The sequence below is a fragment of the Kwoniella botswanensis genome, chromosome 2 (assembly GCF_036426115.1).
Source record: "Kwoniella botswanensis chromosome 2, complete sequence".
Lineage (NCBI taxonomy): Eukaryota > Fungi > Basidiomycota > Tremellomycetes > Tremellales > Cryptococcaceae > Kwoniella > Kwoniella botswanensis.
In genome coordinates, this window is record NC_088600.1 from 253096 (window position 1) to 273476 (window position 20381).

Here is a 20381-nt window from a genome sequence, read left to right on the forward strand (position 1 = left end):
TATGTATTTATAGCCCCTTTTTGCATATACCACTTTCGGATGTGATGGATAGTATATTTCCTGCTTGCATCGAATTCACCTATTACATGGCTCACTCTGAAAAGCAATGCGGTGACCTACTGCAAGTATACTGCACCGATACTGGATGGCAGGTATTCACTGATTAGAAGATGCCAGACTAAGCCGTATGTGTGTCATGGCTACGTTATGTTGTTATTACTCTACGAGTATGCACCATGCTTTGATACACTGTACATGAGATATGAGTTACATGGAAATATTGATTTATTGGTTCTGATTTTTACATGAATACATATAATAGATTGTTTTATATGATATATGCTTGTGTTCATAAGCAAAATGCCTATTCCCTATTCCCTAGTAAGGTTTAGCTCTTGCTGAACCTTGAGTTGAATATCTCTGAGCACCTGGACCAGTCGGTGCGCCATTGCCAGCCCCACCTGGACCTGATTGAGGGGTTGTTCCTCCCGATGGTCCTGATCGCATAGCTGCTGGACCGCGAGGTGCATTAGGGACAGGTCGGATTGAGCCTCCTTGCTGTTGGGGTTGGTTCATCATCTAGAAGTCATTTACAAAGCAATGTATCAGCGATCTATTTTGTACACTAACAGATATCCGATAGTCTATTCTCATGAATCGATTAAGAAAATTTTGCTCACCCTATTACCACCCATATTATTCATTCCCATCCCACCCATTCCCATACCCATACCCATATTACCCATTCCCATACCACCCATACCCATTCCTCCCATACCCATACCCATCATTGGATTCCTCATCGCCATATTTGGGTTAATGGCCGGTACGTTACCCTGCCCTCCACCAACTGCTCCGCCAGGGTTGGCGGATGACATGGATTTCATCATGTTTTGATACATCATTGCCATTGATGAAGGGTCGAATCCACCCATCATTGAGCCTATGCCATAGTGTCATGTAATTGTAGACTATCAGTTTATTGTACAGTCAATTCAAAATGGGATGACTCCGAACTCACCCATACCATTATTCTTCATCATATTTTGATACATCATAGCCATAGCATTCGGATCGAATCCACCTCCTCCAACATTATTGTTAAAACCTCCCATACCCATACCCATTCCACCCATACCCATATTCATACCACCACCATTATTGAACTGATTGTTGTTGTTACCTCCTCCATATCGATTATGTCCACCAGATGGTCCTGAAGTGAATTTACCAGGTTGAGTACCTGCCCCTCTAGGTTGAGCTCTTTTGATTTCGATCTATACGATGGTATGAAAGGTGGATTAGCACAACGTAAATTTGTTTCATCTGCCTCCTTCTTCTACATGGCGATTTTGACTTTAATAAGAAAGTCCAACTTACAGCTTTACCCTCCAATTCAATCCCACTACTATCCATAGCTCTCTGTACACTCTCTTCATCCGCGAACGTAGCAAATGCGAACCCTTTAGATCTGGTAGTTTCCTTATCGAACATCACCGTGGCATCCATAACGGGTCCGAATTGAGTTAAGAATGTTCTGAGAGATTCGCCAGTTACGCTCGGAGCCAAACCTCCTACGAATACTTTGGCAGTCCGTTCGTGTTCTGCTCGAGGGATCGCTCGTTTTGGATCAATCTGTATGACATTATATTGCACAATCAGCCACGAGTTGATCAGATCAGTATGGTATAGACATCTCGCATGTAACATTGTGATAAATGGGGAGTGAGGACTCTTACTCACCTGTTTACCATCTAATGTATGAGTCTTATCCAAAACCTTATTTACACTTTCCGAACTTTTGTAAGTCAAAAATGCGAATCCTCTTGATCGACCTGTTAGATCTCTCATGATTGTACATGCTTCGATTTCACCGAATTGAGCCATGTAAGCTTTAAGACCGTCTACGAAGTTAGAGAGGCGGTTTTATTAGCTTTCTAACTCATATCATATCATTGGCGCCGAAGACAATGGCGATCCAAGTCGAACCCATGTGTGTCTTTCCTGCCAATATGGCTCATTGGCTCGTATGTCTTCGTGACGTGGGTACTCACCATCTGTTGTTTCCCAGTTCAATCCACCGATGAACATCTTGCTGTTTTGTCATGACATGGGCCAAATTTTTCATTGAGATTTGTGTTAATGAATAAGTAGAGACACGATATGGCGAAGGAAAATGTGAGATGGGAAAAGAGGAGAGGGGGGAACGATCGCGATATGAGGGAGAGATGACAAAACAAGAGAAGGGAAAAAGCAAGTGGAGAAAATCGTCGGATTGACATAGATCACCATCGTTCGGTATTATCAAAAATTACCATCGACATCAACATCAATTAAGATGCCATTAATTGTATTTCCATACGGTTGGTTTTGGATTGGTTCGATTTGATATCGGGTACATTCGTTTGATTTTATGGTATTACAATCGGTTGGTTTTAAGTAGTATCACCAGTTTGTATGTAAGGTAGATAGAAAGATATAGGTATATCAAAAACAATATATTGATATCAGTATATATTCGACTCTAGAGACCGACCAACCAACAACTAGATAGTTTATATGATTGAATGAAGATAGAATCAGATATGCGAGGAGATACTCCACTATAGGGGACCTGGTTTTATACAACTCCGATCTACCTCGCTCATACCAGTGACCAGTACAGCTTTCACGGGGACTATTCGCTCCACTGAAGGGCTTTCGCCATCCCGCGTTGTTATTATTTACTCCTACTATATCTTCTCCGTGACTCCTGACTTATTTTCCAACACAACATATGCGGAAAAGCAGAAACAGACAGGTATGAAGAATGACTAGAGATAGTACAGAAACACAGGAAGAACAGAGAGACTACTTAAGAGTATAAATGTACTAACCCCTCATCAGGCATATCACTAGGTCTTATCCTATCCAAAGCAGCTTGGTCCGCGTTGGCTTCATTCCCGAAAGCACCTTGTTGTTGTTGCTGTTGGGGTACACCACTGTAATCACCTGTTGAAGGTTGATTGGCCACTGCTGGTACAGAAGGTTGAGCTTGTGCGATTGACGAGCTTGATCCACCTGCTGTGGCTGGAGCAGGATCAAGTTCGGGAGGTTCGACTAGTTCTTCGAGCTGAGTGGCATCGAGGTCTTCCAGATCCAAATCTACATGCACCCGAACGTAGACGTAAACGTATTCTCACATCAGCCTGCCTGATTGTATCAACGGAACAAGAGGAGAAGGAGGGAGCTTACCGCCGTAGAGGTCGTCTTTGTAGAGATCGTTAGCGTCGGCCATGTTGCTGGGTGTCGATTGTAGGGAGATGATGTTATGGAGATGCGATGGAATGATAGAGAAGAAGAAGAGAAGAAGAAGGAGGGGATAAAGGAGATTGACTGGAGTAGAAGGGTCGTTGTTATGCATGGCTTGGTTAGAATGATAAGGCAGCATGACGTGGACTATGAGTCATATTCCCAGCAACCAAGGTTCACTTATCGGCTGGTCCCACGTGGTTGCGACACGTGGGATGAATATGATGAAGCGGATCGACTGTGAGGGATCCGAGGCTGTGTAGTAGCAACTCAGTAGTAGTATAGCAGCATAGCATAGCATAACCTAGTGGACAGTAGTAACCAGTCGTAAGTGACCCATCACGATACTATCGCTCAGCCCTCATTCAAAGCGGCAGCTGCGTGGAACAGCAAGAGTGGGAAACAGCCCAGACTGTCCACCGTCGCACAGTCGATTAGATTTCAACCTGAACCCCGGCTCTACCCCAGCCAGATCCTTACAGTCAACAACCGGCAATTGTTTCAAGTGTCAATTATCAATTATCAATAATCAATTCATCCTCTATAACCAACCTTTCGCCTTTGTGTATTCTTGTGCGATACCTATGAACGAACCATCGACATGAAGAGACTCTTCCGGACGAGCAAGTCGCCCGTCGTAGACCCATTACCGCCTCCCACGACATCCTCTGCACCTGGATCAGGGACATCCACACCTACGAATGTAAGTTTGCTGTGATTTGTTGGCCCGTCAAGCGAACACAGCTCAGATCTGAAATCATCTTCACAGCATCATCATGAACACAGATGGCCATTCGGACATTCACATCAACCGGAAGTGACTCCATTCCCCATAGACGCAGGCAGAGAAACGTACAATGTGAACAATGGTAATAATCAGTCGCTGCCACCTCCTCCAGCACCTGTACCCAGTGGAAGGAAGGGAAAGGACAGGGGAGCGTCTGCCGGATCAAACCCAGGTGTACCTAGTCTGCTGGAAATTCAAGAGAGAGAACAAGCTATGAGATCTGCTCAACGTCAACAGCATCAACAACAGCCGCACAGGCACTCAAAAGGATATGTAGGATCGCCCAATGCTCCTTCACCAGATGGGTGGACTGTGGTATCACCTACCAACACCAACATGTCTCTACCTTCATCATCACCTTCTACAGGTTATGATCCAAATTACCACTCCTCCTTGACTGAACCTTTGACCATCCCCAACGCAGCGTTTGCAAGTTCGAATCCACCTTCATCCAACGCATCTCCATCAAGTGCATCTACCCACACAGCTTTGTATCTTCCGCCCGGTGCTCGACCCGCTACACCCCCTTCGATGCGTCCGCCTTACCCACCTCCGACAGGGAGTGCTCGTCATTCTCAATCCAGCTTAGCCAGCTTATCAACAGCCCATTACGGTGAAGCGGGAGATATCATTAGTCCAAATACCGCTATAGGGAGGGAAAGGGGTCATTCGATAGCTTCGAACACTGGTTCCCTATCAAATCGGTCCGATCATGATACAATTAACACCAACTCCACATATACACAACACACCACTAACAACAACAACAACCCTTACGGGAACAATAACGCTATCTTGAATCAACCTATCACATCCTCTAATCAACCGTCATCCAAATTACAGAAACCTCAACCACACAATCAAGGTGTTAGATCACCTTTGGCAAATTCTTATCCTTCACCTGAGCTCACTTCGTTCCCTTCCCCACATCCTTATACAGCATCAAATACTCAACCTTTTCCTCCGCCATCGGCACCTCCCTCGTCTAATGACCACTCGTTGAATAATTTTGTGCCGCGGACAGAAGATACACCAATGCCAAATGCAGTGAATCTATCGAGAAGGGGAAGTCAGATGGACGGACCGAATCAGAAAGAGAGAAAACGTGGTTTCTTAGGAATGGGTTGGGGTAAAGGTAAAGATAAGAAAGATAATAATCAGGTACTAGAAGGTAAACCATTGATGGAGGAGTCCAGGAAGAGTTTCGATGGATGGAGGAATCAGACCGAAAGTGAAAGTCAACCTTCTTCCACTCATGGTCATTCAACTTCACATGGACATGAACAAGAGGAACAACCGAGTAGAGGAAGGATACTGGGTTTGGATTTTGGTGGTGGAGGCGATAAGAAGAAGGAAAAGGATCAGATACCACAGCCTAATGATGCTGGTTCAGCTATACGTGAGTATGATCAAATCATGAGCATCTCATGTGACACAACAAGACTAATATCCCCCTCTGCTCGAATCAGGTTGGCTATGCTCTATGCCTGATCCCCCTCCAGCAAATATCTATGATGTATGTGATCGAATACACAAGTCTGAAGGGGTGGAAGGCATCACCAAAGATGCTGCTCGAGCAATCCGAAAAGAATTCAAACATGGTAACGAAGCAGAAAGGCGGAATGCGGCCAAAGTCTGGTTATATCTTATGAGGAACGTCTCAGGCAAAGGCTTTAGACGTGAGTTATGTCAATATCCTACTTGTTTTCGTTTGAGCTAAACGGCTGTATATTGATCTCCTCTCGTAGAGCACGCTTCAAGCAAGAAATTCTTGTCTGCCCTCGAACCCATCTTACTTGCACCTGCTACCAAACCACTCGTATCTCAACCTACCTATAAACTTCTCACGGATATACTGTCAGATCTGACGTTCTCTTATGGTCAAGAGAAAGGCTGTGAGGGCTTAGGTGAATTATGGAAGAAAGTGAAATTACCTCAAGAGTCAGAAATCGTAAGTGCACTATCCCCAACCCTGAAGCTCACGCATTCCGCTCATCGTTCACAAATTCTTGACACACAGGGGAACCCACTTCCAGTGGATCATCCCATCTTCTCTCCGGAGCCTTTTTACGCTCAACGACACAATCAAACTTACAGTAACCCTCAATCCTTCCCTGGCTCGCGTCGACCATCATCTCCGTCTCTCTCGCAGCTTCCTTTACAACAGACGAACCAAGGTTATCCTCCTGCGCTCCCTCAACGTGGTGCCTCGCCGGGTCACTATGGTGGGCCACGGTATGCTGATCTGCCAAGTCACGGTGAAGATCTAAGGAGGTTAATAGATGAATGTACTGCTGCCAAGGAAAGCGCGCGAGTTTTGAGTGAAGCTTTAGTATTTACTAAACCGGAAGAGTTGGAGCATAAACCGGTTATTGAGGTGAGCGCAGTATTCTTCAACATGATACGACTCAGTGTGCTGTAGCTGATCATTCTGTCTCAGGAATTCTACCGAAAGGTCTTCCTCGCTCATGAGTCTTTGACAAACCAAATGGATTGGGCTCAAGCTGAAGCCGCTCGATCACGTGAACGACATGCTTCCCTTACTCTGGATGGTAATCCGAACGTCGACAATACCAAACAAGACACACCTGAAGAACAAGCTTTGGGATCACTTCTCGAGGCGCATAGTGCCCTTGGTGAGGCATTGAAACAGCATGATGATCTCACGAAATTGGCTGGGGAAGAGAAAGAAATGCGAGAAGTCAGGGAAAGAAGCAAGAAAGAGACCAGGATGGATCGTAATGTAAGTTGCTGAGTTGATGTTTGATGTTGCCTCAAATGTCATTTGGCTGATACTCTTGATATAGCAACCGATGTATGAACAATCTGGATTATTCCCACCCTCTAATCAACCTCAGGCATCATCATCTCGATCACCATCGCCCGTACCGCACGTTCGTCTTCCTTCGAATAGTACACCTAAAGTAACTTCCTCGCCTAGGAATTACGATCTGCCATTACAGCCACCGCCACCATCACAGGGAGCAGGTGCACCACCTATCGCAGGATCCAACAATCCATTCAGGAATGCGAATAACGAGAACGGTAGATCATCACGTACCCCTTCGCCTGACCAACAACCTCACCCTTTACCTCATCCTCCAAAATTATCTTCATCGCCTGTACCTACCAGTCGTACGAATTCGCCTTTAGGTATGGGCAGATTGAGAATGGGTGGACCAAGACCTTTGCCTAATCCTTTCGCCAAGGGGAACAATGCTTCTCATCAATCGTTACAGAACCTGGCTAATGGTACTGGTACAACGCCATCTCGAAATGGATCAGGCGATACACCATCCAGAAGTGGTACGGGAGATTCATCAAATCAGAGTCACGCTGGAGTCAATCACGGAGTTGATGACAAGGAAATTGATGGGGATGATCTACCTCCCAAGCCTGTCAGACCCAGTAGAAAAGCTTTGGGTAAAAGACGAGCAGTGGTTGATGAAGACAGTGAGTGGTTATTCTTATGGAATGAACATGGAAACGATGTAATATAAGATTTAAACTGATATGTCATTTGATGAATTGATAGATAATTTCGACCCTAATGACATGTTCATACCTAATCCGACCGATCCTCGAACACAGAATAGAGATCAGGGACAAAATCCAAACCCTAATGGTACTAGTAATGATAATGAAATAGATAATTCTTCTGAAGAAGATTATATAACGTTAGAAGAATCGATTAAATACCAACAGAAAAAGAAGATTGTATATGCTTATGACGCTTATGAAGAACGACAAAAGGAATTAAAGAAGGCTGCTGAAGCGTTGAAGATCAGTGAGAAGTTTGGTGGTGGAGCTGGAGGTGGATCAGGGGGAACGATGTAGAAAGTGTGAACAGATCTAAGTGAGGTCATACGATAAGAAGTATGAAGTATGAAGTATCGATTTGAGAACCTGATGGAGTAAAGTGGTATGGGAGAATTCCAAAACAGTCTTTTATTTTTCAAATTTGTTGTATATGATGAATTATGAGAAATGAAAAATATTGAAAATGTTCTTTTAGGTACTATTTGTTGTTACATCTGCATATGTCGGAAGATTACAGCATGTGGCTGTCTCGTCGGTGTCAGCTACACTTCAGGCCTGCTACAGTAGTACGCTTAAGTTCCTTTTCTGCAACCGCCTTTCTTGTGCGGACTTTGCTAGTATATCTTTAGCGGTTGCTGTTACACTCAATTTAATAGCTATTCATAAGAAGGCAACTCCTCCATGATACCACTAAACATCTTAATCTCGCTATCATCGAGATACACATACCCACAATCCTCAAATCCCTTAGATCGCTCTTTGCTTCTAGTCGTATCGTCGAGGTTAGTAGATTCTGCTAGGAATTTCGAATATTCACTTAATCTTCTCAACATCGAGATCCTGTCTTTCTCACGAGTAATCGTGTTGTAACTAGCTATTCCATACTTTGCCATGCTACCTTGATGATATACCGAGCTGGTCTCAGTGGGGATCACCACGATGCCTTTCCTATCTTCGTGATTTAAAGCTTCTTTCAATCTTATCAATGAATCATAATGTTCATTAGGTATTTTGAATATACTGATACCTCTTTCATTGAATCGACCATACGAATCTTGATGTAATGAATTTTGGAAAATGGTCTCCAGGTCTTTTTGACATCCCTCATCGATATCCTGCGATTTGATCCCACTAAACCATGATCTTTCCATCTTCAGCCTATTATATGCCGAGGACATGGCTTTGGAGATATCGTTGGCGATACATGATAGGTGATATTGATGCTTGTCTGATCGGGAGAGATAAATGGTGCCAGAGTGGTTTTTACCCCTTCGGGATTTTGGACAGTAGAGGATCACAGAATCTGTGGTGAGCTCTAGAGTTGGAGGGTTGATGGTGCTGAGAGAGGTTTTGGATTGGATTTTGGGATGAAGAGTCATGACTTTGGTCAGGTACAAAGTGATATGGAAAGGGTGATAGAGCGAAGAGTGAGAATAGGGAGTTTTGTCTATTTGACAAGGGGACGTATTCATTGTGCAGTCTTGTGGTTGTTGAATAGGACAGGCGACAAAGATGATATCACTCAAACTTCCAGTGTGGCCATCCTTTCTTCTCCATTACCTCCTATATACAGCACCACCTTAGTCGTCGTGAGGTCAGTAATTTATAGTTATCCTATAGCACAGAACAGGCTGAGGTCGTCACCTGTACAGGATGTGCCATCCTTTGTTCCCTATTCACGGCGTCACATATTTATCGAATCGAGCCAGGGAGGTGTCCTTCCTTGATCTACAACTTGCAGATTCACCTTGACAACATCCATCATAGATATAGATCGTATGCAAGGCGATATGGACAGTAAGAGTTTCGGTGGGTCAAGCCAAGGATGGCTTGAATTTGCCACCCTATATAGACACTGCCTCATAATCATACCCTGCGCTGCGTGTCGCGCGTTCGTTTCATGTTGATCCAGGGATGTGGTGAGTGTAAACATTGCGTCACTCACATCATATCAACCTCATATTTTCCATCCTATCCATGGTTACAATCAATTGGGTTCAGTACATCCCAGAGCACTACCGTAAGATCCTATCTGCGAACAGACCTTGGGATAGATTCTTTCGATCAATCCTGCCCGACATCTTTTCATCAGCCGACACTAGCTATCTTGCCAATAGCTCACTTGAAAGATGATCCTCGGAGGAGCACCAAAGTGTGAGACGTGTGGGACTTCGGTGTATCATGCCGAGCAGGTACTGGGACCACATAGGAAGGTGGGTGAGAATCGAAGGAGAATCGCACACCTGAGAGAGAGATTACTGATCAGTCAAGACGCTGTTGAAAAAATCAGATATACCATAAGATATGTTTGAAATGCGCTCAGTGTGGGAAGAGGTTGGATCCTGGTAATTTGGTCGAACACGATACTCAGGTGGGTATCTCTTCTCCTCAGCTACTCGCTTCTTAGTTCTCTCTCCTGTTAGCTAAAAAACAAAATGTTGAGATTAGCCGTATTGCTCGAGATGTCATACCCAGCTATTCGGTACTCGAGGTGAGTTGAGTCCTCACACTACAACCGATCGCGTCCGGCCATTGCAGAATTAGAACTGACGGTCCATTATGAACCGTTTAGACCTACGTCACGCCAATGTCCTACCTAATATAACACCTACATCCTCCCCCGCCCGTCCTCAAATTCCCCTCACACCATCTACGCCAACATACAGACTCCCCTCTTCCGCCCAATCACCACGGACCAATCTCCCTACACCTAAAGATTTCTACACACCACCTAGGAACCTTACCCCGCCACCTGCCGAACCTGCTACACCCACTGATCCCAATGTTCCGATTACCCGACCGAACTTCCGAGATGCTAGACCGATATCCGTCCCGTTTGCTGGTGGCTCGAAAGCCCTGGATGATAGGGGTTTGTTGAGGAGGGGTGATAGTCCGAGATCAAAGGTGGGGACGAGGGTTGAGGGGGATGATGCGTGTAAAGGGTGTGGGAAGAGGGTTTATGCTGCTGAGCAGGTGAGTGGCTGAGTCGGTTCTCTTTCTTGAGATTGTCTGAGGACAAATGGGGGATGGGATACGGCCATTTTCCTTTACGTCTACTTCCTTTCCCTGCAAGAGTATTTCATGGCGCTGTCGGCTCAACCGGCGTGTGTCCTGATGAACCTCTCTGACATTATTTGCACTACGATCAGGTCTACTCGATAGGCTCAAAATGGCATAAAGCATGTTTACGCTGTACTTCATGTAAATCCACGTTGGATCCTTCAAAGGTATCGGATAAAGATGGATTACCGTATTGTAAGAATTGTTATGCGAAGGTGAGTGCTATTCTGCGACGTCATCATGTATCCTTCAGCTGATAGTGATGCTGGTATATAGGAACATGGTCCTGGAGGTATCTTAGGGAAGCGTTGATATGATGAGGGATCTACATGGCATGAGATGAACAGAAGAGAGTATGTTGCTTGTTGTATGACCGAAGAATGCTGGACGTCGAAGTCCAGAAAGTATGCAATTCTCCTGATGTAGAGCTCAGCAGTGGTATATACTGTTCAGGGGTTGTTAATCAGTCGTAGCAGTGCTTGTTGTATCGAGACATACATTATCTAGATAGTATTCTGATAAATTGACATGGTATATACATAATTATACATGAGCCGTAGTAAACCTTGAATCTCGTCTATGGTATCAATACCAGGGTATGGCCAACTATCATTCCTTCCCTCCTTCTTTCAACGCAGTCAACTTATCTTCCTCCTCCTCTGCTCCTTCAGCTTTATTCTCAGCATCGAGTTTCTGCAATCTGACCAGATTCCTCTTTTTTACCAACAACCTGACTGTGCGTTCCTGTTCTATAGGATGGAGCTCTTGCCAATTCTGTATACGTGATAATGTCTACACATCATTTCATTATGTCAGTACATCGATCCTCCTGATTTATCATTTGTGTGTTAGATGTAGAATGTACTCACCCCATCTGAATTAATGATCATGGGACCTAATTTATCCAACTTGATTACATTTCCTTCTCCCAAATCTAAGGATTGTATTTCCTCTTCGTCCTTTTGAGCTGCAACTTCCTCGTGAGGAGCATCTTCGATGGCAAGAGGCTGCTGGTGCTTGTTAGGCGAGGTTGTATCGGTAGTCTCTGGGACTGGAGTAGATGATTGGGGTGAGGCTGATTCGGGTGCGTCTAGTGGGTTAGACATGATGTTGATGGTCTCACAGAGAGATGGAGAGATATGGAATGGCTATGATGTTTGGCTACCTTCGATGCTCTGGGTAGTGTGATTGTGAATAACACAGTCAGTATATATCTTACTCTGATGCTCTTCCTCGCCATCACTTGCACTCTCGAGGACGCTAGAATCGTCATGGCATAACACCCACCTCCACTCCCTGCAGCTTATATCACGTGATACTGGTCTTGCCACGTGCAAAGGGAACGCGTCTTCACGATCCAGCCTTTTTCGTGGACTTCCCTTGCAACTGGACGCGTAGCAAATCAATGTTCACGATATTCAACTGTCATCCATCAGCTACTCATTTCATTTACATTCCTCAGGTCATATCATACCAGCCAAGCAGATTGATACCGACACACTCGAACCACTGTCTCTGATTCTCATCTGCTGTCCAATTGCCCCTATCGACTCACTTCCAGTATCTTGTGTCCCCATGGCACCAGCCAAAGGTCTAGCAGCCCTCCGAGAGGCGCGTGCAAAAGGTGGAAGGTTGGGTCAATGGAAGGTGAGTGCGGAATCGATAATTTGCTCGTCCAACGATATCCTCTTAGGGGTGATTCATTCTATATCTTCATATAGCCCTCCGAATCCGAGTTGTACGACGAAGTGACAGACGAACAATACCGATCCATTGTTGGTGATCGATTGGACGCAGATGACTTCATCGAAGATGACGATCAAGGCGGATATGTGGATAATGGTATGGATGACTGGAATGGAGGGAGAGACGAGTACGATGAAAGTGAGGATGAAGATGCATTCGAAGGTGAAGATGAGGAGTTTAGAAAAGGTAAGCTAGAAATCGCATATCTGGTTCAGACGGGCAAACTGACAACCATATACGTCTGTAGCTCGTCAGATCAAGAAAGCCAAAGCGAAAGCCAGAGCTTCAGCGGGTAAACCACTCCTCAAATCATCCAAACCACAGAAGGCGAAATCGTCTTTCTCTGACTATGCCAAACCAGCTGCATCCTCCTCATCCACCTATCGACCCGCACCAAATGCCATGCAAGAAGACGATTTCATGGCGTCGCTCTTATCTTCCGTCACATCTGCGTCTAACGAAGTCGCCTACAGGAAACGAAAATCATCACCCGATATCCCTTCCTCAGAGGGTCTACATCCTTCTTCCGATTCATCCTTCTTCTCTTCATCTGGGAGGAAACGATACGGTATAGAGGAAGATGATGATGACGAGCCTCCATCAATTTGGGATTCCAAAAGGGGTGTGATGGGTAAAAAACCTAGAATGTCAGATATCACCGTCGTACCCAACAAAGAAAACAATGATGATGGAGATTACATCATGGATATAGATGATGATCAGATTATGGTTAAACCTGAACCTAGAGACGAGAATGAGGATGACGAGGATGAAATGCAGATTAGGAAAGTCAGACCTCTCACTGCTGCGGCTACAACTAAATTGAATGGTGCTACGTCAGCCGTACGAAGAAGAGTGAACAATTCCAACTCCGTCAAGAATATTGTCAAGCCTGATCCGGTTATGGTCAAAGCTGAGCCGATGGACGAAGAGAATATCGCAATCACCAAACCCAAACCTACATCTTCTGTTCAAAGAAATGGGAAACCGAATCTACCAGGATGGTCATCGATTCAAGATTCCTTGTTGCCCTCCAAGACATCAGAGTTGGAAGAAGTCAAAGCTTCCGTTGGTTCCACTAGACCCGAAAATGTATTGGAAAAAGATGGTAGTTTGAGTATGTTTTGGTTAGATCATTTCGAACAAGATGGTGTAGTTCTATTTGTGGGTAAAGTGCTGGACAGACAGTCTGGGAGATACGTTAGTGCTTGTGTGAGCATCAATGGTATAGAGAGAAATCTGTTTGTTAAACCAAGACCTAAAAGAGTCGGTGAGTCAAAGTTCAGCTGTATTGCAAGAGAAGCTGTATGAGCATTAGCTGATATAGTTCCCCATGGTTTGCAGTCCAAGGTCAAGAGACGGACGAGGAGGTCTCACGCACAGATGTATTTACAGAATTCGATAGTATACGTCGAAAAGCCGGTATCGAAGAATGGGCGGCATCATACGTTCAACGTAAATATGCCTTTGAAGATAAAACGGTAGAAAAGGGTGAAAGTGAATGGATGAAAGTCGCTTATGGATTTGATCAACCTGAGATACCGATGGGTACGACCGGTCAGACATTCAGTCATGTCTTCGGTACCAATACTACGCCATTTGAATTATTGGTGCTGAAACGAAAGATTATGGGACCATGTTGGTTGAAAATCCAGAATCCTACGTTGAGTACTAAATCGGTGAGTCATCTGCAATCCAGTCGAAAATCACAGTCAGCTGATTAACTATGCTTCGAATTGTAGGCATCCTGGTGTAAGATTGAATTCACTGTATCGGATCCCAAAACGGTCAACCCATTCTCCGAAACCGATAATTCCGCTCCCAAAGATACACCTCCTCTGACTATCATGTCGATATCCTTACGTACCATTGTGAATCATCGGGAGAACAAGACAGAGTTGCTTTGTGCCACCACCAGGACATGGGAGGGATGTAACATTGAAGATCCCACCCCACCCGACCAACTTCGTTCATCCCTTAATACAATCATTCGACCAATAGAGAAATTCCCACCTGGTTTGGAAGGTAGAGGTAAAACGGATAGATCGCCATTTCAAACTGTCAAAGCTGAACGAGCGCTCTTGAACTCCCTTTTGGCGACTATACAGCGATATGACCCTGATGTTATTGTCGGACATAATTTCCTTGGAAATAGCTTCGAAGCTCTTTTGTATAGGCTCAAGGAGTTGAAGGCCGATCATTGGTCTAGGATAGGAAGGTTCAGGAGAAAAGGTTTCAATATCAGTAAAGGTGGAAGTAATCATAGGTTGTTGGCGGGTAGGTTGGTGGCTGATTTGTCGAGTGATGCAGCCAAGGTGAGTTGTGTATTCATTGATCCGATTGTTGCAGAAAGAAACTGATCTTTCATGATGGTTGATGGTGAATATAGGGAATGATCTCATCAACCACATGGTCTCTGACTGAGATGTGTACAACTCACCTCAAGATCCAAAGAGAAGATGTAGACCCGGAAGACACACATAGTTATTTCGATCATACATTATCATCACCTGATAAATTGATAAAGTTCATCAGACTGTGCGAAGTAGATGCGTTCTTCCAAATGGCCATCGCGGCTAGAGTACAACTTTTGCCGTTGACTAAGCAATTGACTAATCTGGCTGGTAATTCTTGGTGAGTCGGTATGTTCACGGTAGGCAGAGCTGTGAAGGGTATAGCTGACTGTTCGATCGGTTATAGGAATTTGACCCTCAATGGAGGTAGAGCCGTCCGAAACGAATTTATCTTGTTACATGAATTCCATCGACTGAAATACATCTGTCCCGATAAATCCCCTTTCCAGAGCAACAAGAAACATAAACAAACTGCTGTAGGGGATGACGACGATCCGACAACAGAAGATATAGTGAATAAACCTATCAGAGGGAAAGCAAAGTACTCTGGTGGTCTTGTATTCGAACCGAAAAGAGGACTTTGGGATACGTATATCATGGTCATGGATTTCAACTCCTTGTACCCTAGTATCATACAGGAGTATAATATCGACTTTACCACAGTCGAAAGAGATGTGGAGGATGATCAGGTGAGTTTATCCCCAACCCAATAGTAGGATGGACCGAGCTGATATATTCGATGCACAATACAGGCCGAAGAAGAGAAGATACCTGATGTACCAGCTTCGGATGTCGCTCAAGGTGTTTTGCCTAGAATTATTGCTACACTGGTCAACCGACGTAGACAGGTTAAAGGTCTGATGAAGGATAAATCAGCTACTCCAGCTCAACTATTGCAGGTAAGCTGATCACCAATTGCCCACAGCACCAGCTGACATTCATGTTTCATTTGCAGTACGATATCCGACAACAAGCTTTGAAGCTTACGGCCAACTCGATGTATGGTTGTCTTGGTTTTGCCGGATCTCGATTCTCTTCTAGACCCTTGGCTGCATTGACTACCTTCAAAGGTCGAGAGATTCTGACACATACGAGGGAGTTAGCAGAATCCTTACAACTTGATGTAAGCTTTTCCTCTTCTCTCCTCTCCACACATGAGGATGTAAGCTGACTGATTATGAAAAACTGTGGTAGGTTGTATACGGAGATACCGATTCGGTCTTCGTGAATTCCAATGTAACTTCTTTACAAGAAGCACATAAGATTGCGAATGATTTCAAAAAATTGGTCAATGAACGATACAAGTTACTTGAGATTGATCTGGATGCGATATTCGAGAGGATCTTATTGTTAAACAAAAAGAAATACGCTGCGGTCAAGATTGAAGATAACGGTGAGAGGAAGACGGAAGTGAAAGGTCTGGACATGAAACGAAGAGAGTTCAGTAAAGTTTCGAAAGATGCTTCTAGGTATGTCGAATGGACCAACAATTCTTTTTTGTTTAACGAGCTATGGTGTTGACTTGTTTTGTCATTGATTTTTAGTGCTGTCCTCAAAGAAATATTGAGTGGAGAGTCGACGGAAATCGTAGTTGAGAAGATACATGAATTACTTACGAATCTTGGTGAGGCTGTGAAGAGTGGAGTGATACCCTTGGAAGACTTTATCATCTTCAAGGTGAGTGGAGTTATGACACTCACATCTGAACGGCTGTCATGAATGGTATCGTCGATTGACCTTCTCTCTACTACAGCGTCTCGGTAAAAACCCTGAAGATTACCCAGACAAGAAGTCCCAACCCCATGTTCAAGTCGCGCTCCGAATGAAATCAAAGGGAGCATCCGTCCGAGCCCACGATGTCATACCGTACATAATGTGTTTAGATGAGAGTGGGAAAGGAGGAAAGACAGCTCAGGCGGAAAGAGCTTTCCATCCTGATGATCTGAGGAGACAAGGATCAGAATTAAAGATAGGTAAGTCAGCTGTCTGGTATTTATCCGATCCGTTTAGCTGATGAGAATGATGGATAGATTACGACTTCTACCTCGATACGCAAATCCTACAGCCCGTTTTGAGATTATGCGAGACTATCGAAGGTACCGAACGATCGAGATTGGCAGAATGTTTAGGTGAGTATTGAAAACCACAGGAGGGCAACAATGTATACTAATATGGCGTACACAATAGGACTGGACCCATCTCGATATGCTTCTTCAGGACCTGGAGTGACGGATGAAAAGCAATTCTTCACTTTCGAGTCTCAGATATCGGATAAAGAGCGATTCAAGGATGCTGAACCTCTTCAGTTGAGATGTGTCGCTTGTGAGAGTACTTTTGCGTTCCAAGGGTTGATGGATGAATCTGTGAGTACAACCTCTCTACTCGCTTATTGTTTATCGACATGCTAAAATTCAACTTTGTGTTTAGACCAGTATACAACACGTTGGAATATCCTGCTCGGCCTGTCATGCTATCCTACATCCCGCTTCTGTTTCCGTCCAAATGGAAAACCAGATACGTTCTCATATATCTCGATACTATCTCGGATGGACCGTATGTGATGGTGAAGGATGCGGAGCAAGGACGAGGATGATGAGTGTATATGGAAAGAGATGTTTGGGTCTGGTCAAAGAGGGATGTAAGGGTACCGTCAGGTTAGAGGTCAGTCTTCACGAACTTCGATGAGTAATAGTGGGTTAAAGCTGATAATGTGGTTTGGGTACAGTATAACGATAGTAAATTGTATAACCAGTTGTTATATTATCGAAGTCTATTTGATGGTGAGAAAGCTATTTCCAATGCGAGAGGATCAGCTAGATTTGGTGAGTTGCCATGTAACATAAATAAGATAAATAAGAGTGAAGGGTTGATTACTGATTTTTTACTATTTTTGGACACCGTAGAGGAAATCCGAGCATTGGTCTTACCCAACACTGCATTATTCGCTCAACTGGTGAATGTGACTGATAAATATCTGGATAAGAATGGAAGGAGGTTTGTGGATATGAAGAGTTTGTTCGGATTCATGGAAAGAATCAAAATATGATCGCCATGATCAACCTTTGGAGACGTTTTCTTCATTGGGTTATATATTGAGTTATATACTTTGGATTTTATTGCTCAATTGCTTATATAGATACTCATGCTGTTCGTTGGTCGGTATTTGCGATTGTTTGTACAGTAAATGCATGCCCTAAAACACGATCATGATCTGCGAGCAGCTTTTGCTGCTTTTCCATAGTTCGATAGCTGAAATGCGTCCTGCGAGGAATGCATGAAGATCTTCAATCAGAGATACACCCAGTGTATGATCTGCCCTTTTAGCATGGCAAAAAACACGTACATGATCGCTTGTTGTCCGTGAGGAACATATAGCAGTGTTAGCCTTGTCAACTTCGTCCTTAAGAAAGGTTTGAGCCCCTCAGAAAAGGGAGCATGGTGTCTTCGAATGACACTCAACAGTTTCAGTGGCTTGCATCAGGCTTCCCAGGACTGACTTCGTCGCTAAAGAAGGCAGGTGAAAGGATCACAGGAGGGCAGAAGACCCAGCAAGACAGTGAAAAGTTACCTCGACAACTTTCGAAAAGATATAAGAAGTGGTCTCCAAATGACTTGAGGGCCATGCACAAGTCAATACAATACAGTTTTTACAACTTATTGCCACTCTCGTCGAGTAAATTCGAAGTGTACCACCTGAATCCCTGCGTTAAGACTTGTAGACTTACACACATATACCATGTCTACGACCTCATCCATGGCTGTCTCCGAAATCAGTGATCGTCTGACCGATGTCAATCTCACCTATGAAGGAGACGCACAGCCGGGACGAGGCAGACTTGTGCTTCGGCTTAGAGGTGCCACTCCACCACCATCAAGCACTTCACAACAAGCCGACGATTCTCACGCTGAGACCCAACGAGGGTCATCTGATGTCGAAGGCTGTGAAAACAAGGATTGCAATTCTGTCCCAAGTGACAAAACCGATGTGCCATGTCGAAGTGGTTCCTCACCGCCCGATGACCCTTCCAGAGTCTTTCCCAGGGAAGACCAGGGAAAAGGAAGATATATCATTTTTCCACATGTACACACTGGTGCGCATACTGAGAAATTAGATCTTGGTCGTTTGACTACAACCACATTATTTTCGCCGGTTACTAGCATCTTATCAACTCCGTCTATACAGCATCCCCCTATTGACGAGGAACTGATCGAATTCCACAGATATTATCTTAGAGAGACACAAGGCTCGGAAATACTCGCGAAGATGATACAGGAAAGGACTGATCAAATTTGGACAGAGAGGCATGGAACCTCCGGAGCGGATCAGGTAAGCACTTTGAAGATTAGAGATTTCATATATAATTACAACGACGCTTTGGAAACGAGTATCATGCAATCAATCGCCAACTTCACCAAAGATTTATACGACAGATTCACTTATGAAGAAGCCGACAACGCTACCGAGACCAAGGGCAAGGGTAAGAGCAAGAGCAAGAACTTCACATATGAATTGGTGGACTCAATGGAAGATTTCAAGGAACATGTCCCTGATGGACTGCTCGAGCAATTGCAAGATGCTAAGCCCCCATTGGATCATACGAAATATAAGCAACAGCTGCAGGAAGAATGGGGGGACAAGACTTGCGATTCGGAGGATTTAACGTATCTGCGGTTCGTGTAGTCGTGTCGTCCTGGATTAATGACACCTATTCTACTGTACGGTCTCGGGATTGGCATGTGTTCCGGATCACCGTTGTTAGTAGTTCGTCCATGCAAAGATGCAGCTGATCTCCTGACCGCGTTGCTGCTGCAGGAAATTCGAGAGATGGCCATACTGCTCTGCTGGTCGAAAGACCTCGCTGTTCACCGGGCATACGGGGTAAGAACATGTATCTTGTAGCGCCAAAAACTTTGCCACGCTCTTTCATGAGAAGTCGCACTAGGGATCCCACTCGGAAAGCTGTGCAAAACGGTGATTGGCAAAGGTAGTCTCGCGAGAACTCACACTGTTCGTGTCAAGTGTGGGTGGCATACGTGTCTACATGAAATCGTACCTTGACATGCCATTCGACCCACAATAAGGTAAGCATTTTAGCATTTCACTTGAGGGGGTGACTCACCTTTTAGACTTGGTATGCCCGAGCCACATTGCAAACGGAGTTTGAGCACAATTCCGTATGTACGCTGCTTAGTAAGATTCGTAGTTTTAGACTTCGATCACTCGATTTATAAGTCGGGGATTCGACTGTAGAGTGTGTACTATGTATATGCATGGCCGAACCCGAGACGAAGGACCGATGGGAAGACTGGGGTGAGAACGAGGAGAGATCTGATGAGATCCCACTAACGGGTAACGTACTGCTATTTTACCCTGAAGCTTATCAAACAATTTTATCCACCTCCACTCCCACCCACTCCACATACATACATACATACCATACTCGATCAAGGATGATTAGATAAGCCCGTTCTTTGTAAGCAATTAGACCCATATCGATTTCAATCGAATGTTAGCACACCATTCACATCATCTCCATGCGAGTACCTCGGTACCGCGGCCACAAGCTTAGCTCATCAAAGAAAACTGATTATCAGCGGCACAT

The 20381-nt window shown here is 44.5% G+C and overlaps 7 protein-coding genes across 7 annotated transcripts; 4 read left to right on the forward strand and 3 right to left on the reverse strand.

Annotated features, from left to right (window-relative positions):
• Positions 1 to 378: 378 nt before the first annotated feature.
• On the reverse strand, positions 379 to 3277 carry L199_006977 (uncharacterized protein; the record flags this gene model as incomplete). The annotated part of the gene is made up of 8 exons (XM_064892674.1): positions 379 to 579; positions 681 to 943; positions 1022 to 1277; positions 1381 to 1635; positions 1744 to 1904; positions 2055 to 2095; positions 2877 to 3144; positions 3235 to 3277. 8 exons carry the CDS (start codon positions 3275 to 3277, stop codon positions 379 to 381), a joined length of 1488 nt encoding a protein of 495 aa, XP_064748746.1.
• Positions 3278 to 3892: 615 nt separating this feature from the next.
• Positions 3893 to 7915, forward strand: L199_006978 (uncharacterized protein; the record flags this gene model as incomplete). Its single annotated transcript, XM_064892675.1, has 8 exons — positions 3893 to 3994; positions 4061 to 5477; positions 5548 to 5757; positions 5827 to 6029; positions 6099 to 6455; positions 6519 to 6821; positions 6886 to 7531; positions 7614 to 7915. The coding sequence occupies 8 exons, from the start codon at positions 3893 to 3895 to the stop codon at positions 7913 to 7915; spliced, it is 3540 nt and encodes a 1179-aa protein (XP_064748747.1).
• A 359-nt stretch (positions 7916 to 8274) lies between these two features.
• L199_006979 (uncharacterized protein) lies at positions 8275 to 8997 on the reverse strand (the record flags this gene model as incomplete). The annotated part of the gene is made up of 1 exon (XM_064892676.1): positions 8275 to 8997. One exon carries the CDS (start codon positions 8995 to 8997, stop codon positions 8275 to 8277), a length of 723 nt encoding a protein of 240 aa, XP_064748748.1.
• Positions 8998 to 9747: 750 nt separating this feature from the next.
• Positions 9748 to 10990, forward strand: L199_006980 (uncharacterized protein; the record flags this gene model as incomplete). Its single annotated transcript, XM_064892677.1, has 6 exons — positions 9748 to 9831; positions 9909 to 9989; positions 10067 to 10109; positions 10191 to 10591; positions 10768 to 10893; positions 10955 to 10990. The coding sequence occupies 6 exons, from the start codon at positions 9748 to 9750 to the stop codon at positions 10988 to 10990; spliced, it is 771 nt and encodes a 256-aa protein (XP_064748749.1).
• A 297-nt stretch (positions 10991 to 11287) lies between these two features.
• On the reverse strand, positions 11288 to 11784 carry L199_006981 (uncharacterized protein; the record flags this gene model as incomplete). Its single annotated transcript, XM_064892678.1, has 2 exons — positions 11288 to 11470; positions 11548 to 11784. 2 exons carry the CDS (start codon positions 11782 to 11784, stop codon positions 11288 to 11290), a joined length of 420 nt encoding a protein of 139 aa, XP_064748750.1.
• A 469-nt stretch (positions 11785 to 12253) lies between these two features.
• On the forward strand, positions 12254 to 17824 carry L199_006982 (uncharacterized protein; the record flags this gene model as incomplete). The annotated part of the gene is made up of 17 exons (XM_064892679.1): positions 12254 to 12325; positions 12400 to 12610; positions 12672 to 13694; positions 13769 to 14103; positions 14167 to 14739; positions 14814 to 15058; positions 15125 to 15467; positions 15531 to 15677; positions 15734 to 15901; positions 15973 to 16247; positions 16323 to 16455; positions 16532 to 16751; positions 16809 to 16907; positions 16966 to 17141; positions 17206 to 17439; positions 17504 to 17600; positions 17682 to 17824. 17 exons carry the CDS (start codon positions 12254 to 12256, stop codon positions 17822 to 17824), a joined length of 4494 nt encoding a protein of 1497 aa, XP_064748751.1.
• Positions 17825 to 18514: 690 nt separating this feature from the next.
• On the forward strand, positions 18515 to 19459 carry L199_006983 (uncharacterized protein; the record flags this gene model as incomplete). The annotated part of the gene is made up of 1 exon (XM_064892680.1): positions 18515 to 19459. One exon carries the CDS (start codon positions 18515 to 18517, stop codon positions 19457 to 19459), a length of 945 nt encoding a protein of 314 aa, XP_064748752.1.
• Between the last annotated feature and the right edge of the window lie 922 nt (positions 19460 to 20381).